The 26,025-nt window shown below is 43.5% G+C and overlaps 1 protein-coding gene and 1 pseudogene across 2 annotated transcripts; one reads left to right on the forward strand and one right to left on the reverse strand.

Moving 5' to 3' along the window:
- Positions 1-1,529: 1,529 nt before the first annotated feature.
- On the reverse strand, positions 1,530-21,010 carry LOC106612409 (eukaryotic translation initiation factor 2A-like; annotated as a pseudogene). Its single transcript, XR_014378849.1, has 14 exons — positions 20,787-21,010; positions 20,359-20,428; positions 20,180-20,251; positions 19,818-19,936; positions 19,285-19,384; positions 8,817-8,899; positions 8,513-8,586; positions 8,254-8,398; positions 6,396-6,962; positions 5,811-5,924; positions 5,506-5,622; positions 5,124-5,189; positions 4,932-4,991; positions 1,530-2,215 (listed from the first exon to the last, which is right to left on the reverse strand). The product of XR_014378849.1 is annotated as a eukaryotic translation initiation factor 2A-like (transcript).
- LOC106612411 (stress-associated endoplasmic reticulum protein 1) lies at positions 21,011-25,879 on the forward strand. Its single transcript, XM_014213515.2, has 3 exons — positions 21,011-21,408; positions 21,577-21,652; positions 25,277-25,879. The coding sequence occupies exons 1-3, from the start codon at positions 21,325-21,327 to the stop codon at positions 25,315-25,317; spliced, it is 201 nt and encodes a 66-aa protein (XP_014068990.1). The 5' UTR covers positions 21,011-21,324; the 3' UTR covers positions 25,318-25,879.
- Positions 25,880-26,025: the final 146 nt, after the last annotated feature.

The following is a 26,025-nucleotide window of genomic DNA, read 5'->3' on the forward strand; positions in this document are numbered from 1 at the left end:
GGCTTTGGAACAAGCCTCAATGTCCTTGAGTGGCCCAGCCAGAGCCCAGACTTGAACCCGATCGCACATCTTTAGAGAGACCTGACAATAGCTGTGCAGCGATGCTCCCCATCCAACCTGACAGAACTTGAGATGATCTGCAGAGAAGAATAGGAGAAACTCCCCAAATACAGGTCTCCTAAGCTTCTAGCATCATACCCAAGAAGACTCGGCTGTAATTTCTGCCAAAGGTGCTTCAACAAAGTACTGAAAAAAACAGTTTTTGCTTTGTCATTATGGGTATTTTGTGTAGATTTGTGAGGGGAAAAATACAATTTAATCCATTTTAGAATAAGGCTATAACATAACAAAATGTGGAAAAAGTCAAGGGGTCTGAATACTTTCTGAATGCACTGTAGCTGTATGCCCATTGCCGCTCAACCCAAAATGAATGAAAATATAAGCATAAAAAAGAATGTGGTGCTATTCTAATCCATTAATTTTGGATTGTGGGACGTGGCTGCAGCTACAAAACAGATGGCCTGTGACGTGGACTTATCTCAACAGAAGAACACTTTTGAACTCTGAAAACAGACAAACTTAGATTTTGGACTATGACCTAATGTCCTTTTAACCATGGTAATTCAACTAGGTATGACTAATAAAACTGATTACATCTCCTCAAGAAAATTGTTGAACTACACTGAACAAGAAATATAAACGCAACATGTAAAGTGTTGGTCCCATGTTTCATGATCTGAAATAAAAGATCCATACACAAAAAGGCTTCTTTCTCTCAAATTTTGTGCACACATTCCTGTTAGTGAGCATTTCTCCTTTGCCAAGATAATCCATCCACCTGACAGGTGTGGCATATCAGGAAGCAGATTAAACAGCATGATCATTACACAAGTGCACCTTGTGCTGGGGACAGTCAAAGCCCACTCAAAAATGCGCAGCTTTGTCACACAACACAATGCCACAGATGTCTCAAGTTTTGAGGGAGCGTGCAATTGACATACTGACTGCAGGAATGTCCACCAGAGCTGTTGCCGGAGAATTGAATGCTCATTTCTTTACCATAAGCCGTTTTTAAGGAATTTGGCAGTACGTCCAACCAGCCTCACAACCGCAGACCACGTGTAAGGCGTCCTGTGGGCGAGCGGTTGGCTGATGTCAACGTTGTGAACAGAGTACCCCATGGCGGCGGTCGGGTTTTGGTATGGGCAAGCATAAGCTATGGACAACGATGGCAATTTGAATGCACAGAAATACTGTGAGATCCTGAGATCCATTTTTTTTTAAAAGGTTCCTTTGACCAACAGATGCATATCTCTATTCCCAGTCATGTTTAGTCCATAGATTAGGGCCTAATGATTTCATTTCAATTGACTGATATCCTCATATGAACTGTAACTCAGTAAAATCTTAGAAATTGTTACATGTTGCGTTTATACTTTTGTTCAGTATAAAACAAAAAACTCTAATGTTTCAAGTGGAAATATAACACTGTACAGGTCCTGGTCAGCTTTCAAAGATTTCACATGGACTGTTTTCAAAACATCTGTTTAATTGTATAATTTAGCACAATTGTTTTATTGGGTTATAAAATGATCCATGTGCTGGAAGGGATGAGGCACATATTTTCCTTGTTGCATTCACAAGTGCTTTGATAACAATGACTCATCATACAGGGGTACTCCTATAGATCATGTTTATTAATGTTTAACAATATTTCATTATGTTCTGCAGCTGCAGAACTCCAGTGACTGGTTAGTTCATTTACTTAGAGGGGGGTAGTTACAGAGAGGTCTAACGTTTCCATTTAAACCCTTGGCAATCCTGTTGTGCTGAAGAATGAATTTGAAAGATATAAGCATTATTATAACTTCTGGCTCAGTGAAAGATATCACCATATATGGTGTCCTACTGTGGTGCTGCCTACAACATTCCACTTCACTGTTGTGACATGTAGCCTCTGGCTAGATGAGATGTTGCCATATTGCTTCCACCTATAGTCTAGCCACTGTGGTGCTACACCATTCCACTCCACTGTTGTGATGTGTACACCCCCTCCTCCCTGTCATCATCCTGGCTTTCCCCTGATGAACACAGCAGGGCTGTCTCTTCACGTTGGACCCTCGACTGGCAATGGTCAGAACATCACACAGGGGCATCGAGTCGTCCATGGAGACGCATACAGCCATGAAATGGTCGTGGAAACAGAGGGGGTCACCTGAGAGAAAGGGGATAGAGAAGAGATTCATAGAAAGACTGACACGTGACCATAGGTTCTGTTTTGTAGAGAATGATGGGCTTCCCAAGTTGGCAAGATCGGACAAAAAAAAGCCACCTGCAAAATACTAGAATCATGCACTGAGCTGAGCTCAATCAAATTTGATCAATTATTATTATATATAAGTGTCCTGGCCGTCAGTGCCAGGACACTTGTGAATGGCCATGTCCCGTACAAATGCCTGTATTCGGGCTACTACTAGTCATCTGATGTGAGTAATGGGCCCCAACACCATTATGTTTCTCAGTTATAACTCTCAGCAATGTCGTCTTCCTGTCCTCCAAGGCACTCAAAGCTATTCTCGAGTCCCACATGGTACTGCTCCACTTGCTCTGGATTCACCTCGGGATTCTGTAAGGATCAATTAAACCAAACTGAGCGTGTAGGGCTTGAGGGGGAAGAAACTGGGTGTTCTGCCTAGGTTGTCGGGCCAGAGACGCCCACCAGGGTCCCTATGATGCCTAGTTCACGGGCTGCATTCAAGTCGTCCACACGCAACATCAGAGGCGTGGACCCACAGAAGTTTAATCCGATGACCTGGCGGCTGTTCGCCATGCTTTCTTCACTCGTATCATCTTTGGACAGTTTTCCTTGTCTTTGGCGAATCCATCGGACTGTGACATACCCGCCCATGGGATACTTTTGAGGTCGATTTTGAATTAAATGTTCATGCACTGAACTGTCGCATACACCGGGTGGTGTCCACATGAGTTCTGATCTGGATGCGTATTGGCACATGCTGAAAAGCACAATAATCGAATGACTCCTTGGGTTGAAGCAGCTATTTGGAACAGTAGAATCAAGAGAAATGACACGACAGTCAAACACACAAACATCCCTAAAATATTGAGCATGCGTGATGTGCAGTGAAAGTGTGGGAGAGCTCTGGCATTTCCTTGTGGGTGGGAACAATATCACCGGTGTGTTGTGTGGTAGCCAATGGCAAGGAAGAACCGTGATTGAATTGGGTCAAAAGCATTGCCAATCAAGTGATATCGCACAAACTATTCTCCAATTTTTTTGGTGACGATTAATGAAATTTGCAACCTTTTATTGGAACCATGAAGAATAACTGTTTTGGCGGGAATACATTTAATAAAATGTATTTTTACATCTCAATGAACTGAAACGAGTTCATTCAACTTAAAGTAAAAACCAACAATTTCTAGCTGTTGACACCTTTAAGTGTTTATTAGGTATCATCAATGGATTTAATAACCTGTACATACAGTGCATTCGGAAAGTAATCAGACCCCTTCAGTTTACACATTGTTATGTTACAGCCTCATTCTAAAATTCCCCCCTCAATCTACATACAATACCCCATAATGACAAAGAGAAAACAGATTTTTTTAATTTTAGCAAATTTATCAAAATAAAACAAATAGCTTATTTGCATGAGTATTCAGACCCGTTGCTATGACTCGAATTTGAGCTCAGGTGCATTCTGTTTCCATGAATCATCCTTGATGTTTCTAGAACTTGATTGGAGTCCACCTGTGGTAAAGTCAATGAGGTCGAAGGAATTGTCTGTAGCACTCCAAGACAGGATTGTGTCAAAGCACAGATCTGGGGAAGTGTACCAAAAAATGTCTGCAGCATTGAATGTCCAAGAACACTGTGGCCTCTATCATTCTTAAATGGAAGAAGTTTGGAACCACCAAGACTCTTCCTAGAGCTGGCCGCCCGGCCAAACTGAGCAATCGGGGGAGAAGGGCCTTGGTCAGGGAGGTGACCAAGAACCCGATGTTCACTTTGATAGAGATCCAGAGTTCCTCTGTGGGGATGCGAGAATCTTCCAGAAGGACAACCATCTCTGCAGCACTCTACCAATCAGGCCTTTATTGTAGAGTGGCCACAGTAAAAGGAACATGACAGTTTGCCAAAAGGCACCTAAAGGACTCTCAGACCATGAGAAACTAGATTCTCTGATCTGATGAAACCAAGACTCTTTGGCCTGAATGCCAAGCATCACATCTGGAGGAAACCAGGCACTGCTCATCACCTGGCCAATACCATCCCTACGGTGAAGCATGGTGGTGGCAGCATCATGCTGTGGGGATGTTTTTCAGCGTCAGGGATTGGGAGATTAGTCAGGATCGAGGGAAAGATGAACTGAGCAAAGAGATCCCTGATAAAAACCTGCTCCAGAGCGCTCAGGACATCAGACTGGGGGCGAAGGTTCACCTTCCAACAGGACAACAACCCTAAGCAACACAATGTAGGAGTTGAGTGGCCCAGCCAGAGCCCAGACTTGAACCCAATCGAACATCTCTGGAGAGACCTGAAAATAGCAGTGCAGACGCTCCCCATCTAACCTGACAGAGCTTGAGAGTATTTGCAGAGAAGAACGGAAGAAACTCCCAAAATACAGGTGTGCCAAGCTTGTAGCGTCATACCCAAGAAGACTCGAGGCTGTAGTCGCTGCCAAAAGTGCTTCAACAAAGAACTGAGTAAAGGGTCTGAGTACTTATGTAAATGTGGTTTTATTTTTTTTATACATTTACAAAAATGTCAAACCTGTTTTTGCTTTGTCATTATGGGGTATTGTGTGTAGATTGAGGGGGTGTCCATTATAGATAGCTTTGGGTGTGCTCTTGATCATATGGCAAGGATGTTGTGTTTTCATGAACAAATTAAATATTTTCTTTTATACTACTAGTTGAAGATCCTCAAGCTCTTTCATGAGTTGAGCCTCCTTTTCCATCTTTTCAAGCTAAAAGAGAAACGACAAGGGACAAAAATAACACATTTTAGCAACAATTCTCTATTTTCAAGTTGAATATACAAATGTATAAACTGGATATTTATTGAACGTGTGCGTGACAGTAGTTTGCCAGAATAATACCTGGTTCTTTTGAATGCTTTTCCCAGTTGCTTGCAGCGCTTTCAGCTCGTCGATTGCTTTCAGTTTCTAGGGGTCAGTTTGCATTGAACAGAATTAATGTACAGCTAAGCCATTCTCAACACCAAGGGCAACACTTGACGTGAAACTTACTCAAGACTCATTTGTCGACAGTATGCTTGTGATAAATCCTTTTCATTGCAGTGAAAATTAAAAGGTCAATTACATTATGAAGTAAAACCTGCTTCCCCAAAGACGCATATTGAATCTGTAAAAATACTGTAAGGTAAATTTGGAAGAAACACAAACAGCTTACTAACAGGTACTTCAGTCACCAACTGATACAGTTACTACTGACTATTAAACAGTGACCATATTTTTTCACCTTCTTTACGTTCTTGATCTTCTTGTCAGTCTCTGGGTCGCCACAGGAGAGTTCAGGCTGAGCGCTGCTGGCTGGAGAGGGATCTGACTGGGGCTCAAGGGCATCTGGGTTTATCTCCTACACAAGCAGAAAACACAACTTGTTCAACCCTAGAAGGCTTTAAAACGTCACAAAAATCACACACAACTTGATCGCTTACCTAACCACCTTCCACTCCCCCCATCTGATAACTTAGACAAGAGCAATTCTCCACTTCAGTCATACATTCCAGCACATTAGGAGAAGATCATGCAAAGCATCTTTACCTGTTTGGCTGCTTTCTTTGCCTCTCGTTTTTTCTGGTTCTTCAGAGCCGTCTTGGACAGCTGCTTGTCCCCGGTGGCGCCAGGCCTCATGTTCTGTGGAGGCTCCTCTTCATGCTGACAGAAAAAAAGAGTGGATATTTACGGACCTTTTTCATCACTATTAGGTCTTCCTCATCAGGGGTGGATTTAATACAATACAACTTTATTTGGCCCTTTAAAAGGATAGTTCACCCAAATTCTATATTGGTTTGCTTACTCTGTAATCAGTCTATGGATAAGGTAAGACAGCAATCCATGCTTTGGTTTGCCTGGTCACTGTCTCCAAATGCTAACTTTTCAGCATTTACAGCACAAAACCAATGCTTGGTATCACTAATATTAGCATTTTATGTCCAAATCCTCCCAAAGTGTCTAAAATCGATTGTGGACTTCAATAAAGTTACTTAAAATATGATTTGGACATGAAACAAGAAATATGCTAATTGGAATTTGAGGAACTATCCCTTTAAAATGCTCATTTTTGTTTTACAATTGAATGCCTACTGAAAACAACCAAAACCTGACCCCTGGCCCTCCTCTACTCACTAGTTTGGAGCTGGCTGTGACCGGTTTATTCCGTAGGGCAGGAGGGCGGTAGGCCTGAGCTGGCTTGGCTTCTGTGCTGCCCAGCTCGCTGGGTGCTGCCTGGTACTTCACCGGCCTCTCAGGGAACATCCCGTCTGGGAAGGGCTGCCACACAGTCTCCCAGAGCTCTGTGCCCGTCGGCGTGTCCTGCTTGTACAGAACTGTGCCGGTGTAGTGCCAGATCTTGTAGCCGTTGCTGACACGTAGCCGGGGGGCACAGGTCGACGTGTTCACCATCCGGGCACCAGGCGAAGTGGGTGGAGTCGGGCGCCTGGGGCTTGGACACCTGCTTCCACTTCTTGACATCCCACACCTCCATCTGGCCCCGCAGGTTCCCGAAGCCGGCCAAGACCAGGATGTGGCCCTGGGGGCTGTAGTAGACGGCATTGCGGGGGCCTGTGCCGAAGTCGAAGACAGGGTCGCACTTCAGGTTGTAGACAGTAGCCTTGGCGGGCATGAAGCCATAGACCACGCAGAACTCTGCGGAGCTTGGGCTCCATGCCACATCGTAGATGGGCCCGTTCTTCTCTGTTCACAACACAGATAGATACTATATGTTTATGAACCACAGAGCATCATCTAAAATTAATCCTGGGTGTAAGCAGCGAGGCTCCAGGAGATGCTCGAGCTGCTCAGTGTACAATTGTGCTCTGGTTATATTTTTTTAAGAATGACGCGCTTCTCACGCTCGAGAACACTTGATAATGTGGCTCGCGCACACGCCGGCAAAAGCTATAAGTCCAGTGTAACAGGCTGACTACACCGCTCGCGACGCGTGCATTGCAAAATAAATGTAGAAATCTATATTATTAAATTATTGCACCCACACTGCTCACGCGCGCCAACGAGCATCTGCGTTGCCAAGGGCTATAATAGAAGTCAGTTTTATTTGTGACGCAGATCACGCTGCAAGTCCTGCCTCTCCCATCTCCTCATTGGTTTATAGAAGCAGATAACCAATGAGATGGCACGTAGGTATACCCACGTGGGTGACTGAAAGACGAACGAGGTCAGTGGCGGTAATGCACCTAATTTATGAAAGTTGCCAATCGCAATATAAAGTCAAGAGAAGAAAAAGCCTGGAAGGAGGAGAGATGACTAGAAACAATTCGGTTGACCGTTTTGTGTGTGGATTAATTGGCGAAGTAGAGGACCTTGTGCATGTCAGGTAAAATAACAACTCAATGTTTATATCGCAGGACAAATTAGCTAGCAACAGCAAGCTAGCTAAACAGGACAAATTAGCTAGCAAGTGCAAGCTAGCTAGCTAAATTGCCATAAAAGGTTTAATGCTTTTTGACCTGCCCCCAAATTAATGTAATTGGTTCAGAGTTTGTTATGATATTTTAACCTGCGTGTCGTGATCGCGTTTAGTGTGGGGGGACAAAATACATTTATGCATGATGGCGCACGCGCGCAGCCGGTTTGGGTTCCGTGTTACAGATAAAAAACATACTGAATGACCATCGCGCCAGTGTAGCTCCACTGGTATTTTACATATCTTTGCCTTCAGACGTACAAATAAGTAAAGTGGAGTAAAAACACACTATATAAAAATTATGCAGACTCGCGTAGCTGCACGGCAGAAGTCTCTCCATTGGTGGCCAAGTAGTGTAAAGTCTGTTCTCCATAGTATGAGGCCCCCGTTTTATCCACCTCTATGTTGGCCTGCACCAGAACCGCAGTGGCTGATTGAAAAAATATATAATAAAGCCGTCATGGCATTCATCTTCTACAACAACAAACTATTAGGATAACGCAAACCACACATTCTCCATAACATTTACTTAACATAATTCTATTATAAACATTGACCAACCTTTTTTGTTCCACAGCATGGTCACCCTGTCAGCCTTAAAGAAACTCTTGTTGGCCAGAGCACAGGTCGGGCCACCAAAGTTGGGGTACCGGTATAGCCGGACAAACGAGGGGGCACCTTTGCTCCCAGGGACATAAACAGCCACCTTCAGCAGAAACACAGTGGCAAATGTCAATACCCTCTTCTACAGTCAGCTAACCAAATAGATATATGAATTGTTAAGTTTATCGGCAGGAAACAAGATAAAACCGAGGTATACCTTACTAGGCTGACTTCCCGGGGACAGCACAAACTCGGACACCTTCTGCAAGTGAAGCTTATTGGCAATGGTGTCTGGAAAAAGAGAAAATTAACTAATACAAACATTGTTACTTTTATTATAGAAAGTGCACAAGCGCTACCTAGTGCTCTCAATAAATGCTTGGTTCTGTGTGTCACATCAGTATGGAGCTGACATCATGGCTATTTATCCATTGTTAAGGAGATCTCTTGACCTCAATGGGAATTCCTGGTTGAATAAACTTTCAATAAATAAAATCTATGTGGACAAGAAAGATACTTACTAAAATCGTTGTTCTCAAAAAAATGAAGTTCATTGTTAACACTCCTGACTGCAATCTTCTCATCATCTGACCAGCTTGGACACCTGTACACATTGACAAGACAAAAACAATCTGTTCAGAAAATAAAGGTCATGATGCAAACATATAACTAAAAACTATCATAATTTTCAGTTTCTATTCAAAGCAGTGAGGGGTGATAATGATAAAGTGGTGGCAGACATTATCTAGCCTTCCCAAGTGCATCATCTGTGTAACAGAGATGGTTCATTGAATCACACTCACATGATCAGTAATCTAGGGAACAACTCTTGGACACACATAGGGAACAACTCCTGGACACACACACAGGGAACAATTGTGTCATCATGGCGCCGACAGAGATGGTCGCCTCACTTCAGGTCTTTAGGAAACTACGCAGTAATATATACTGCTCAAAAAAATAAAGGGAACACTAAAATAACATCCTAGATCTGAATGAATGAAATAATCTTATTAAATACTTTTTTCTTTACATAGTTGAATGTGCTGACAACAAAATCACACAAAAATAATCAATGGAAATCCAATTTATCAACCCATGGAGGTCTGGATTTGGAGTCACACTCAAAATTAAAGTGGAAAACCACACTACAGGCTGATCCAACTTTGATGTAATGTCCTTAAAACAAGTCAAAATGAGGCTCAGTAGTGTGTGAGGCCTCCACGTGCCTTTATAACCTCCCTACAATGCCTGGGCATGCTCCTGATGAGGTGGCGGATGGTCTCCTGAGTGATCTCCTCCCAGACCTGGACTAAAGCATCCACCAACTCCTGGACAGTCTGTGGTGCAACATGGCATTGGTGGATGGAGCGAGACATGATGTCCCAGATGTGCTCAATTGGATTCAGGTCTGGGGAACGGGCGGGCCAGTCCATTGCATCAATGCCTTCCTCTTGCAGGAACTGCTGACACACTCCAGCCACATGAGGTCTAGCATTGTCTTGCATTAGGAGTAACCCAGGGCCAACCACACCAGCATATGGTCTCACAAGGGGCTGAGGATCTCATCTCGGTACCTAATGGCAGTCAGGCTACCTCTGGCGAGCACATGGAGGGCTGTGCGGCCCCCCAAAGAAATGCCACCCCACACCATGACTGACCCACCGCCAAACTGGTCATGCTGGAGGATGTTGCAGGCAGCAGAACGTTCTCCACAGCGTCTCCAGACTCTGTCACGTTTGTCACGTGCTCAGTGTGAACCTGCTTTCATCTGTGAAGAGCACAGGGCGCCAGTGGCAAATTTGCCAATCTTGGTGTTTTCTGGCAAATGCCAAACGTCCTGCACGGTGTTGGGCTGTAAGCACAACCCCCACCTGTGGACGTCGGGCCCTCATACCACCCTCATGGAGTCTGTTTCTGACAGTTTGAGCAGACACATGCACATTTGTGGCCTGCTGGAGGTCATTTTGCAGGGCTCTGGCAGTGCTCCTCCTGCTCCTCCTTGCACTAAGGCGGAGGTAGCGGTCCTGCTGCTGGGTTGTTGCCCTCCGACGGCCTCCTCCACGTCTCCTGATGTACTGGCCTGTCTCCTGGTAGCGCCTCCATGCTCTGGACACTACGCTGACAGACACAGCAAACCTTCTTGTCACAGCTCGCGTTGATGTGCCATCCTGGATGAGCTGCACTACCTGAGCCACTTGTGTGGGTTGTAGACTCCGTCTCATGCTACCACTAGAGTGAAAGCGCCGCCAGCATTCAAAAGTGACCAAAACATCAGCCAGGAAGCATAGGACGTGAGAAATGGTCTGTGGTCCCCACCTGCAGAACCACTCCTTTATTGGGGGTGTCTTGCTAATTGCCTATAATTTCCACCTGTTGTCTATTCCATTTGCACAATAGCATGTGAAATTTATTGTCAATCAGTGTTGCTTCCTAAGTGAACAGTTTGATTTCACAGAAGTGTGATTGACTTGGAGTTACATTGTGTTGTTTAAGTGTTCCTTTTATTTTTTTGAGCAGTGTATATTTTTTTAAATGTATTATTTCTTACATTGATAGCCCAGAAAATCTCAAGTGTTACAGTGAGGGGAAAAAAGTATTTGATCCCCTGCTGATTTTGTACGTTTGCCCACTGACAGAAATGATCAGTCTATAATTTTAATGGTCGGTTTATTTGAACAGTGAGAGACAGAATAACAACAAGAAAATCCAGAAAAACACATGTCAAAAATGTTATGAATTGATTTGCATTTTAATGTGGGAAATAAGTATTTGACCCCCTCTCAATCAGAAAGATTTCTGGCTCCCAGGTGTCTTTTATACAGGTAACGAGCTGAGATTAGGAGCACACTCTTAAAGGGAGTGCTCCTAATCTCAATTTGTTACCTGTATAAAAGACACCTGTCCACAGAAGCAATAAATCAATCAGATTCCAAACTCTCCACCATGGCCAAGACCAAAGAGCTCTCCAAGGATGTCAGGGACAAGATTGTAGACCTACACAAGGCTGGAATGGGCTACAAGACCATTGCCAAGCAGCTTGGTGAGAAGGTGACAACAGTTGGTGCGATTAATCGCAAATGGAAGAAACACAAAAGAACTGTTAATCTCCCTCCGGCCTGGGGCTCCATGCAAGATCTCACCTCGTGGAGTTGCAATGATCATGAGAACGGTGAGGAATCAGCCCAGAACTACACTGGAGGATCTTGCCAATGATCTCAAGGCAGCTGGGAACATAGCCACCAAGAAAACAAGTGGTAACACACTACGCCATGAAGGACTGAAATCCTGCAGCGCCCGCAAGGTCCCCCTGCTCAAGAAAGCACATATACAGTGGGGCAAAAAAGTATTTAGTCAGCCACCAGTTGTGCAAGTTCTCCCACTTAAAAAGATGAGGCCTGTAATTTTCATCATAGGTACACTTCAACTATGACAGACAAAATGAGAAGAAAAAAAAATCCAGAAAACCACATTGTAGGATTTTTTATTAATTTATTTGCAAATTATGGTGGAAAATAAGTATTTTGGTCAATAACAAAAGTTTATCTCAATACTTTGTTATATACCCTTTGTTGGCAATGACACAGGTCAAACGTTTTCTGTAAGTCTTCACAAGGTTTTCACACACTGTTGCTGGTATTTTGGCCCAATCCTCCATGCAGATCTCCTCTAGAGCAGTGATGTTTTGGGGCTGTCGCTGGGCAACACGGACTTTCAACTCCCTCCAAAGATTTTCTATGGGGTTGAGATCTGGAGACTGGCTAGGCCACTCCAGGACCTTGAAATGCTTCTTACGAAGCCACTCCTTTGTTGCCCGGGCGGTGTGTTTGGGATCATTGTCATGCTGAAAGACCCAGCCACGTTTCATCTTCAATGCCCTTGCTGATGGAAGGAGGTTTTCACTCAAAATCTCACGATACATGGCCCCATTCATTCTTTCCTTTACACGGATCAGTCGTCCTGGTCCCTTTGCAGAAAAACAGCCCCAAAGCATGATGTTTCCACCCCCATGCTTCACAGTAGGTATGGTGTTCTTTGGATGCAACTCAGCATTCTTTGTCCTCCAAACACGACGAGTTGAGTTTTTACCAAAAAGTTCTATTTTGGTTTCATCTGACCATATGACATTCTCCCAATCCTCTTCTGGATCATCCAAATGCTCTCTAGCAAACTTCAGACGGGCCTGGACATGTACTGGCTTAAGCAGGGGGACACGTCTGGCACTGCAGGATTTGAGTCCCTGGCGGCGTAGTGTGTTACTGATGGTAGGCTTTGTTACTTTGGTCCCAGCTCTCTGCAGGTCATTCACTAGGTCCCCCCGTGTGGTTCTGGGATTTTTGCTCACCGTTCTTGTGATCATTTTGACCCCACGGGGTGAGATCTTGCGTGGAGCCCCAGATCGAGGGAGATTATCAGTGGTCTTGTATGTCTTCCATTTCCTAATAATTGCTCCCACAGTTGATTTCTTCAAACCAAGCTGCTTACCTATTGCAGATTCAGTCTTCCCAGCCTGGTGCAGGTCTACAATTTTGTTTCTGGTGTCCTTTGACAGCTCTTTGGTCTTGGCCATAGTGGAGTTTGGAGTGTGACTGTGAGGTTGTGGACAGGTGTCTTTTATACTGATAAGTTCAAACAGGTGCCATTAATACAGGTAACGAGTGGAGGACAGAGGAGCCTCTTAAAGAAGAAGTTACAGGTCTGTGAGAGCCAGAAATCTTGCTTGTTTGTAGGTGACCAAATACTTATTTTCCACCATAATTTGCAAATAAATTACTTAAAAATCCTACAATGTGATTTTCTGGATTCTTTTCTCATTTCGTACGTCATAGTTGAGGTGTGCCTATGATGAAAATTACAGGCCTCTCTCATCTTTTTAAGTGGGAGAACTTGCACAATTGGTGGCTGACTAAATACTTTTTTGCCCCACTGTACATGCCCGTCTGAAGTTTGCCAATGAACATCTGAATGATTCAGAGGACAACTGGGTGAAAGTGTTGTGGTCAGATGAGACCACAATGGAGCTCTTTGGCATCAACTCAACTTGCCGTGTTTGGAGGAGGAGGAATGCTGCCTATGACCCCAAGTACACCATCCCCACCGTCAAACATGGAGGTGGAAACATTATGCTTTGGGGGTGTTTTTCTGCTAAGGGGACAGGACAACTTCACAGCATCAAAGGGACTATGGACGGGGCCATGTACCGTCAAATCTTGGGTGAGAACCTCCTTCCCTCAGCCAGGGCATTGAAAATGGGTCATGGATGGTTATTCCAGCATGACAATGACCCAAAACACACAGCCAAGGCAACAAAGGAGTGGCTCAAGAAGAAGCACATTAAGGTCCTGGAGTGGCCTAGCCAGTCTCCAGACCTTAATCCCATAGAAAATCTGTGGAGGGAGCTGAAGGTTCGAGTTGCCAAACGTCTGCCTCGAAACCTTAATGACTTGGAGAAAATCTGCAAAGAGGAGTGGGACAAAATCCCTCCTGAGACGTGTGCAAACCTGGTGGCTAACTACAAGAAACATCTGACCTCTGTGATTGCCATTAAGGGTTTTGCCACCAAGTACTAAGTCATGTTTTGCAGAGGGGGTCAAATACTTATTTCCCTCATTAAAATGCAAATCATTTTATAACATTTTTGACATGCGTTTTTCTGGATTTTGTTGTTGTTATTCTGTCTCTCACTGTTCAAATAAACCTACCATTAAAATTAGACTGATCATTTCTTTGTCAGTGGGCAAATGTACAAAATCAGCAGGGGATCAAATACTTTTTCCCCTCACTGTATTACATACAGCCGTGAAGAACTACTGGATATAAAAGCGACGTCAACTTACCAACATTACGACCAGGAACACGACTTTCCCGAAGCAGATCCTTTGTTTGGACCTCCACCCTGGACATGGGATCTTATCCCAGAGGCCAACCCATAACAACGCGGTCGCCGCAGGAGAGGCAGACGGAGCGTCCTACTGGTCAGACTTAGAAGGCGAGCACACCATCCACTGCTTCCGAGCATATTACTTGCCAATGTCCAATCTCTAGATAACAAGGTGGACGAAATTAGGGCACGAGTTGCCTTCCAGAGAGACAGAGATTGTAACATTCTCTGTTTCATGGAAACATGGCTCACTTGGGATGTTGTCAGTCGGTACAGCCACCTGGTTTCTTCACTTATCGCGCCGGCAAACAAACATCTCTTTGGTAAGAAGAAGGGCAGGGGTGTATGCCTTATGATTAACGGCTCGTGGTGTAATCATAAGAACAGGAACTCAAGTCCTTTTGTTCACCTGACCTAGAATTCCTTACAATCAAATGCCGATTGTATTATCTACCAAGAGAATTCTCTTCGATTATAGTCACAGCCGTATATCCCCCCCAAGCAGATACCTCGACGGCCCTGAAAGGACTTCACTGGACTCTATGTAAACTGGAAACCATATATCCTGAGGTTGCATTTATTATATCTGGGGATTTTAACAAAGCTAATCTGAGAACAAGGCTTTCTAAATTCTGTCAGCATATGGAATGCACGACACGAGCTGGTAACATTCTGGATCATTGCTACTCTAACTTCCGCGATACATTCAAAGCCCTCCCCCGCCCTCCCTTTGGCAAACCAGACCATGACTCCATTTTGTTGCTCCCAGCCTATAGACAGAAAATAAAACAGGAAACGCCCATGCTCAGTTCTATCCAGTGCTGATCTGACCAATCGGATTCCACGCTTCAAGATTGCTTCGATCACGTGGACTGGGATATGTTCCGGGTAGCCTCAGACAACAACATGCTGACTCTGTGAGCGAGTTTAATAGCAAGTGCATTGGTGATGTTGTACCCACTGTGACTATTGAAACCTTCCCTAACCAGAAACCGTTGATTGATTCCAGCATTCGCGTAGAACTGAAAGCGCGAACCACCGCTTTCAACCTGTTATGGCTAGGGGGCAGTATTTTCACGGCTGGATAAAAAACGTACCCGATTTAATCTGGTTACCACTCCTACCCAGTAACTAGAATATGCATATACTTTTCTATCCATTACATATGGATAGAAAACACCCTAAAGTTTCTAAAACTGTTTGAATGGTGTCTGTGAGTATAACAGAACTCATTTGGCAGGCAAAAACCTGACAAGGTTTCAGGCAGGAAGTGGCCTGTCTGACAAGGTGTCGTTCTTCTTGTCTCTGTTTATTGAAGAGTGAGGATCTTAGCTGTCCCGTGACACTTCCTACGGCTGCCAAAGGGTCTCAGAAGGCGGTAAAAAGCTGAATCGTGGCTTTGCAGGCTCTGGCTGAAAAAAAGTAGCGCGTTTGGGTAGTGGCTGGTTACAGTACTGTGAGACTCAGGCTCGTGCCCGCGTCGACCGAAAGCTTTGTTTACTTTCCTCTGTTTAGCTAAAAGGAGATTCCCGGTCGGAATATTATCGCTTTTTTACGAGAAAAATGGCATAAAAATGGATTTTAAACAGCGGTTGACATGCTTCGAAGTACGGTAATGGAACATTTAGATTTTTTTTGTCACGAATTGCGCCATGCGCACGACCCTGATTTACCATTTCAGATAGTGTCTGGGACGCACGAACAAAACGCCGCTATTCGGATATAACGATGGATTATTTTGGACCAAACCAACATTTGTTATTGAAGTAGCAGTCCTGGGAGTGCATTCTGACGAAGACAACAAAAGGTAATCAAACTTTTATAATAGTAAACCTGATATTGGTGAGTGCTAAACTTGCCGGGTGTCTAAATAGCTAGCCCGTGATGGCTGGGCTATGTACTTAGAATATTGCAAAATGTGCTTTCACCAAAAAGCTATTTTAAAATCGGACATATCGAGTGCATAGAGGTCTGTATCTATAATTCTTAAAATAATTGTTATGCTTTTTGTGAACGTTTATCGTGAGTAATTTAGTAAATTCTTTGTGAATTCGCCGGAAGTTTGCGGGGGGTATGCTAGTTCTGAACGTCACATGCTAATGTAAAAAGCTGGTTTTTGATATAAATACGAACTTGATTGAACAAAACATGCATGTATTGTATAACATAATGTCCTAGGGTTGTCATCTGATTAAGATCATCAAAGGTTAGTGCTGCATTTAGCTGTCTTCTGGGTTTTTGTGACATTATATGCTAGCTTGAAAAATGGGTGTCTGATTATTTCTGGCTTGGTACTCTGCTGACATAATCTAATGTTTTGCTTTCGTTGTAAAGCCTTTTTGAAATCGGACAGTGTGGTTAGATAAAGGAGAGTCTTATCTTTAAAATGCTGTGAAATAGTCATATGTTTGAAAAATTGAAGTTTTTGTATTTTTGAGGAATTTGTAATTCGCGCCACGCCTATCATTGGATATTAGAGCAGGTGTTCCGCTAGCGGAACGTCTAGATGTAAGAGGTTAATCATGGCAAGGCGACTGGAAACATGACCGAATACAAACAGTGTAGCTATTCCCTCCGCAAGACAATCAAACAAGCGAAGCGTCAGTATAGAGACAAAGTAGAGTTGCAATTCAACAGCTCAAACACGAGACGTATGTGGCAGGGTCTACAGTCAATCACGGATTACAAAAAGAAAACCAGCCCCATCACGGACATCAATATCTTGCTCCCAGACAAATTAAACAACTTCTTTGCTCGCTTTGAGGACAATACAGTGTCACTGACACGGGCCGCTACCAAAGCCTGTGGGCTCTCCTTCACCGTGGCCAACGTGAGTGAAACATTTGAACGCGTTAACCCTCGCAAGGCTGCCGGCCCAGACAGCATCCCTAGCCGCGTCTTCAGAGCATGCGCAGACCAGCTGGCTGGTGTGTTTACGTACATATTCAATCAATCCCTATCCAAGTCTGCTGTGCCCACATGCTTCAAGATGGCCACCTTTGTTCCTGTTCCCAAGAAAGCTAAGGTAACTGAACTAAATTACTATTGCCCCGTAGCACTCACTTCTGTCATCATGAAGTGCTTTGAGAGACTAGTCAAGAATCATATCACCTCCACCCTACCTGATACCCTAGACCCACTCCAATTTGCTTACCGCCCCAATAGGTCCACAGACGTCGCAATCACACTGCCCTGCCCTATCTGGACAAGAGGAATACCAACGTAAGAATGCTGTTTATTGACTAAACCTCAGCATTTAACACCATAGTACCCTCCAAACTTGTCATTAAGCTTGAAACCCTGGGCCTCGACCACGCCCTGTACAATTGGGTCCTGGACTTTCTGACGGGCCGCCCCCAGGTGGTGAGGGTAGGAAACAACATCTCCACCCCGTTGAACCTCAACACTGGGTCCACACAAGGGTGCATTCTCAACCCTCTCCTGTACTCCCTGTTCACCCATGACTGCGTGACCTCCAACTCAATCATAAAGTTTGCAGACGACACTACAGTGGTAGGCTTGATTACCAACAACGACGAGACGGCCTACAGGGAAGAGGTTAGGGCCCTCGGAATGTGGTGTCAGGAAAATAACCTCTCACTCAATGTCAACAAAACAAAGGATGAGGTTGTGGACTTCAGGAAACAGCAGTGGAAGCATCCCCCCATCCACATCAATGGGACAGTAGTGGAGAAGGTGGAAAGTTCTAAGTTCCTCGGCGTACACATCATGGACAAACTGAAATGGTCCAGCCACACAGACAGCGTGGTGAAGAAGGCGCAACAGCACCTCTTCAACGTCAGGAGGCTGAAGAAATTTGGCATCCTTTTACAGATGCACAATCGAGAGCATCCTTTCAGAATGTATCACCGCTTGGTACGGCAACTGCTCCGCCCACAACCGTAAGGCTCTCCAGAGGGTAGTGCGGTCTGCACAACGCATCACCAGGGGCAAACTACCTGCCCCCCCAGAACACCTACAGCACCCAATGTCACAGGAAGGCCAGAAAGATCATCAAGGACAACAACCACCCGAGCCACTGCCTGTTCACCCTGCTATCGTCCAGAAGGCGAGGTCAGTACAGGTGCATCAAAGCCGGGACAGAGAGAACCTGTTTTTCAGTCTATCTCAAGGCCATCACTAACAGAGTGGCTGCTGCCAACATATAGACTCAAATCTCTGGCCACTTTAATAAATGGATTTAATAAAAGGTATCACTAGTCACTTTAAATAACGACACTTTAATAATGTCTACATATCCTACAATACTCATCTCATATGTATATACTGTATTCTATACCATCTACTGAATCTTGTCTATGCCGCACGGCCATCGCTCATCCATATGTACATATTCTTATTCATACCTTTACATTTGTGTGTATAAGGCAGTTCTGGGGATTTTGTTAGATATTACTGCATTGTTGGAACTAGAAGCACAAGCATTTCGCTACACTTGCATTAACATCTGCTGTGTATGTGACCAATAAAATTTGATTTGATAACCTTGTCCAAGACTTGGGCCTAGGATTTAGCTTAGCGGCCACACAGGAGACCCAGGTTCTAATTCAGTCATATTGTGATGGGCAACACATACTCATTTAGTTATTTACCCTTATTTTACCAGGTAAGTTGACTGAGAACATATTCTCTTTTACAGCAATGACCTGGGGAAGAGTTACAGGGGGAAGGAAAGGGGATGAATGAGCCAATTGGAAGCTGAGGATGATTGAAAGGGGCCAGATTGGGATTTTAACCAAGACACCACGGTTAACACCCCTACTTTTATGATAGGTGCCATGGGATCTTTAGTGACCACAGAGAGTCAGGACATCCGTTCGAATGGCCCATCTGAAAGACGGCACCTTACGCAGGGCAATGTTCCCTTCACTGTCCCGGGGCATTGGAATCTCCTTAGACCAGAGGGAAGAGTGCCCCCTACTGGACCTTCAACACCACTTCCAGCAGCATCTGATTTCCCATCCAGGGACCGAACAGGACCGACCCTACTTAGCTTCAGAGGCAAGCAGGGTGTTATGCTGCTTGCTAATCCTCTGTATTTCCTCAGATGGACAAACACACAATAATAGAAAACCGTGCAAACTCACCATCCCTGTACCTTCTTATGGTAGAGAGCCTTGAGGCAGGTCCCAGTTTGCAAATCCCACAGCTGCAAGTTGGCATCTCCCTGTGGGTTTTCTTGTGTCTCTGACAAGAGAAAGGGAAAATACCATTACATTACCTATTGTAAAGATGAGTGCTAGTGCAGCACAACCAACCACAAACCATAAATGGACATGACATTTAAATTATATCTAGTTTAAAACATAATACATTTAGACTCCCTACTTGTGTGCCCGCTTAAGGGTTCTACACACTACGCAAACAGAGTGACATACGGTCTGTTAAAAAAATTCCGCTGGACAAAAATTCAGTGAAACGAAAGTACATAGAACTACTGTACGTAGAAAGTGATGCTCCGTCGCTCCATTTGCGTAGTGTGTCGAGCCCTTTAGTCATTAATAGATTCCAGAAAAAGGCTAAGGAGCACAATATCAATAGTCAGTGCTTTCCATTTTCATCATCTAATCAAACCGTGTTAGAATTTGTATTGCATTTCAATGTAGTTATGTAAACTTACTGCTATACACCTGCCATGTAGCCAGTACAGTGTTCAGCGGAGAGAACTCCAACATTGCAGTCTTTGGAAGGTCAAATGACCTGACTTGTGAGCCATCTGCAACCTTCACAACAGTGACCCTGACAAACAAAACATGGGCATGACAACTACTGTGATCGGACCAGAGTCTCAATGCATGCAAAAGATTCCAATGACTTAAGAAGTAGTCTACATGACTAATGTCACTCACACTACAGCATGCAAGGGTTTTATACTACTTCTGTGTACTGATACATTGGGCTCGGGGCAAAACTGGTGTACTATATAGGAAATCGTGTGCCATTTGGGATGCAGATTTAGTGTTATGATGTAGCTTTTCTTACTTCTCTCCATTGCACCATGCAAACAATGTCCCATCCTTGCTGAAAGCAACATATCTACTTTGCCGAGGGTCCCTGAAAATGAAAGGTTTAATAAATAAAATTGCATTTGCAACACATGCACAGTGATTGATTTGTCTAACAATGTAACATTATGTTACGTCTGATAGAACGGGAATGACCTTTGAAAATCTGCATTCTTCTCGCAGTTTGGTGGTCCACGGAGCAGCACTGTCCCGTCAGATCCCCGGACTGTGATCACAATAACAGCAGCAGTTAGTCTAAAATCACTGATGTAATAGCTATGTAAGATGAAAGAATTAGCTACATTATCATCAGGAGGTAAATCTGATTTGAACGGAACTGGGCTTGCAAGATATAATACTACAGCATGCTACAGCATCTGGCAAAATGTTTAGAAAACATTTGGCAAGCTTGTAACATTACTCTGACAAGAGCAGGTCACAATCGAAAGTAAGGAAATGATTCAACATTCCAAAACACTTGACAGTTCAGAGTGGCCGTGGCGTATATTCTACAACCCAGGTTAACATCTAAAACAATACGTAAACAACAAATAAAGAATTTACTCTTCAATGAAATAACCCACCTGCTAAGAGAGGTGTGGGGGGAGCCATGATGTACCGGAAAGAGAATAATCTGCAAAAGGAAATGCCAGTCTCAAGAAAGAAGGGGCGTGTCATTGGAACGTTGGCCACATCATCAGAAAATGTGTGACTAATCACATGTTTTGCCATAATAAATTCACTCCTGCATTGAATGTTGTTTACTAACAAATACATGTTGATCGATAAAAAAAATTACAAAATGAATCGCTTTTAGCCATTCTTTCTATGAAACGAAAGACGATTTGTGGAATGACAAGACCAAGGAATTGCCCTTCCTGTGTGGGAGTGGTCTACATTGTGTGTACGTAGCCAAACTCTAGACACGCTGCCCGGTGGATGCAGATTTCACTGAAGGACCAATGGAATGGTCTAAAATGAGTCAAGTCCATTACGCCCGAACTCCAGCATTCACTCATCACTAAACGGCGACCGAGCTCTGGAAATTAGCCTACTGTATACATTTGACAGCTACAACTTCATAAGTAATCGATCGCTAAAAGGCTACAATAAGCTTAAACAATGGTGGCAAAACAGAGAATACGCACGGCCAACGAGAAACACAGCAAAAACATCACGCTGAGAGGCAATGTGGCCAAATCCACGGCAAGTTTTGAGATACAATCAATCAATAGTCAGTGAAGTCTTCTAGATGCATTTCTATTTTGCTTGAAATAATAGCCAAGCTACTTGTTTGAATGGTTTCAAAATATCTAAAAGTTTACTTTAACATTTTGATGCATCTTGATGTTGGTTTCTGATCTATTTCTGCAGAGAAATCCAGGTGATGACAAGGTGGCAGTGGGACCATGGCTTCTGGCGTTATTCATCTTTGTCGTCTGCGGATCAGGTAAATGCATATATGTACAGTGTACACGAATGTTTCTTTTCCAATGATATATACAAACACATGTTATAAATGATTGGTTTATTCCCCCATGTTTTAGAACATTTTACATTTCTCGAGGCCAAAGTCTCATAATAAACCAATTTGTGTTAGAGCGGCTAATATTACGTGATTCAGGTTAAGAGTACCCTATTCATAGACGCTATAACTACCTTTAGCCCCTATTGATGAACAACTTCTTCTGATTGGTCTGAACTAGCCCAATATGTACACTCAATGAGCTTACCGTTACTCCTTCAGGTCCAAGGACCTTGTGCTATTTTTCTGAGGTAGACTGGCTATAGCAGTCAAAAAAGACATACGGTACTCTTAAACTTGAATCGATTCTCAATTGCGATATGGTTATAGAAACATAAAGCCTTTACTTTCATATCACATCAAAATAATTTCACAAATGCTAAATTACACAACACTGTTTTAAACCACCTTTATCACAGTTGCAGCCGACAGTATTTTTCAGTGACAACATGTTTCTGGCGGCCTTCATCCTTTACACACAGGTGTTCAGAGCATGCTATAGATAACTCATTAGCACAGGTGGTCCCTTTGTCTTCCGTAAACACCCGCTGTAACATGGAGATATGGCTTTGTGAGAATACTAGCCCTACACAACGTGTATATCAAGTTTTGTTTTTTGGAGAGAAAAAATAGCTGATATGAAAGAAAAGGTCCTCATGCTTCCAAAACCTTAACACGAGCGTTTCGTCTTAATGTTCAGACTGAGAGTCTTGGCTCTTAACAAAACTCCCCCATACAGAAGACTCCTTCATCATTCCAGAACTGAGAGTCATGATCAAGGGCTAGGTCTAAACATGAACATGCATGGCTTGTGGTACAGTTTTGTAAACATATCAGCAAGAAATAATTAAAAAAAAAATATATCTAATAATTTACTACACATCTTTTTATAGGGTTTTGGTTAGTGTTCCCACACGGCCTTGCCAGAAGATACCGACCCTACCATTACGCTTATTTACACTGAGCTGAACTGAGGTCAGATTGCAGTCATGGTTAATAGTAATAATTGACGGTGCCGGAGGAGATGGCTGCCGTTTTACAGGCTCCTAACCAATTGTGCTATTTAGTGTTTTTTTGACATTATTTGTAACTTATTTTGTATATTATATTTCTGTCACTGTCTCGTATGACCGAAATAGCTTCTGGATATCAGAACAGGGAGGCATTCTCCTCGTACTGGACAAAGATTTTTTTTATTTGACGAGTCGGAGGCAAAGTTCCAAATCCCCGTCATTCACATTAAGAAGAGACAGAGATATATGGGTTGTAGGTCAGGGTGCCTTGTAAGAATCCGACACCGAGTGGGTAATCCGCCTCTACCATCAGTCCTATTAGCCAACTTGCAATCATTGGTTAATAAACTGGATGAGCTCCGATCAAGACTATCCTACCAACGGGACATGGTACTCCCTGTTCACTCATAACTGCATGGCTAAGCATGACTCCAACACCATCATTAAGTTTGCAGACGACACAAAAGTGGTAGTCCTGTTCACCGACAACGATGAGACGGCCTATAGGGAGGAGGTCAGAGACCTGGCCGTGTGGTGCCTCAATATGATCAAGGCAAAGGAGATGATTGTGGACTACAGGAAAAGGAGGGCTGAGCACACCCCCATTCTCATCGACAGGGCTGTAGTGTAGCATGTTGTGGACCAAGGAACTTGAAGCTCTCGTCACCAACAAACTATCAACACACCAAGACAGTTGTGAAGAGGGCACGATGACGCCTATTTCCCCTCAGGAGACTGATCAAATTTGGCATGGGTCCTCAGATCCTCAAAGTTCTACAGCTGCACCATCGAGAGCATTCTGACTGGTTGCACCACTAGTTGGTATGGCAACTGCTCGACCTCCGACCACAAGGCACTACAGAGGGTAGTGCGTATGCCCCAGTACATCACTGAGGCCAAGCTTTCTGCCATCCAGGACCTCTATACCAGGCGGTGTCAGAGGAAGGCCCTAAAAATTGTCAAAGACTCCAGCCACCCTAGTCAAAGACTGTTCTCCCTGCTATCGCACGGCAAGCGGTACTGGAGCGCCAAGTCTTGGTCCAAAAGGTTTCTTAACAGCTTCTACCCCCAAGCCATAAGACTCCTGAACAGCTAATCAAATGGCTACCCAGATTATTTGCATTCACCCCCCCCCCTTTTTTTTTTTTTTTGTTACACTGCTGCTACTCTCTGTTTATTATCTATGCATAGTCACTTTACCTCTGCCTACATGTACATATTACCTCGACTAACCTGTGCCCCCACAAATTGGCTCTAGACCGGTACCCCCTGTATATAGCCTTGTTACTCTCATTTTATTGTTGCTATTGAATTATTTTTCTATTTCTTTTTTTCATTTTAATTTGTATTTATTGTTTACTTCAGTTTATTTAGTAAATACTTTCTTAACACTTTATTTTTTCTGAACTGCATTGTTGGTTAAGGGCTTGTAAGTAAGCATTTCACTGTAAGGATTATTATACCTGTTGTATTCGGGACATGTGACAAATACAATTTTTTAATTGCGTTCCCGACCTCAGTGCAGCTCACTGTAAACGAGTGTAACGGTAGGGTCAGTATCTTCTAGCAACCACACCTCCATTCTCCATGTTACAGTGCGTGTTTGCGGAAGACAACGGCGACCACCTGTGCTAATTAGCTATAAAGCATGCTTCAAATACCTGTGTGTAATGGAAGAAGGCCACCAGAAACATGTTGTCACTGAAAATACTGTTGGCTGTAACTACGATAAATCTGGATAACATAATGTACATTAAGTGTATAATTTGCATTTGTGAAATTATTTTTATGTGATATGAAAGGGCTTCATGTTTCTAGAACCGTATTGCAATTGAGAATTGATTAACGTTTAGATGGAGGTTTTGGCTGCCAGAGCCAGTCTACATCTGAAAATAAAATAAGATCCTTGGATATGAAAAGGCGCTGCATGGTCAATCTGACGTCTGCATTGGCCGTGCAGCATTTATGGTGATACGGCCTCTGCAGAAGTCTGGGCATTCATACTTCTTGCTCTTCGCGGTATATCGCAGGCAGAGCTTTTGTCAAGGAAGTGAGTTTGTGTTCAAACAGGACCTATCGTCAACGAATCATCTCAATGTGGAGCTATACGGAGCCTTCCGCATTGTTACACAATTTGGGAGGCGCATGGCGATGCGTACAGAGCTCAATTTGGCCTCTGCATGCCTGTATGCTGTACAGTAACACAATAGCTAGTAGGTTACTGCGAATGGGAGCACAATACATTTTTCAGATTCATCACAATCTAATCAGTCCCCCTGTGCTATTTGATAGAAGCAGTAATAGCCTCTGTATTAAAATGCTCAATCTAAAGATAAGATGGGCTTGTTTTTGCAGCGTCATACTATCACAAATGTTTATTTCCCTTCCACAAGTGGGATAAATTAATCAGTAAATCAAGAGTACATAAACCTCAGTTCTGTAATGTGATTGAGGGCCCTATTTACACCCCCCCCCCCCCCCCCCCCCCCCCAAACTTATCGAATGCTTAATAGAGTCCTCTGATATTTTGTTTCAGCAATCTTCCAGATCATTCAAAGCATTCGAATGGGAATGTAATATCAGGAGCCCTACCGTCATCACCTGTTTCCAGTATTCCTCTACACATCAAGTGGTTTCATGGTCCCTCACAAGATCAAAGATGATCAACTACCATCTGTCCATTCCCTTTTTCCTATTTCTCTTTTCCCCTTTTTAAGAAAGGACACCCTTGTCATCTTTGCCAAAAGATTGGAGAATGATCGAAGGATTTTGTTTCAGGGAACTACATGGGTATTTCTACAGTGATGACTGCTGTATGTGTTGATTGATGTCCCAAAACCAAATGGTATGAATGTCTGATATTCTCCTGTGGTATAAATTCCAGAACACAAGACCAGAGTGACTTAATTCTAGAACTAAACTCTTAACTCTTCTTGGTTGTACATGGACAGTATCTGGTGTCTTATACCCTTCATATTATAATGAATATTATGTGACGCCTTTTTCGTATTTCCAGTCATTTCTTCAGTCAACGCAACTAAATGGTCTTTTGAATCAGAAGATTTTCGCTAAGACAATGACATTCACTATTTCTGCCTAAACAAACCTCTAAAACAAATTAAAATGGTGTATCCTTGTTTGACATGTTATTTTCTTGAGGGGCTGCATGCCGAATAACATTTTAGTGGTTCATGCACTTCAAATGTTGTATGGAAAGGAACATAAACACACAACTATAAGAGAGATTGGAAAACCACTTTGCACTGGTTATACTGTATTGCATTA

The sequence above is a fragment of the Salmo salar genome, chromosome 09 (assembly GCF_965601325.2).
Source record: "Salmo salar chromosome 09, fSalSal1, whole genome shotgun sequence".
NCBI lineage: Eukaryota > Metazoa > Chordata > Actinopteri > Salmoniformes > Salmonidae > Salmo > Salmo salar.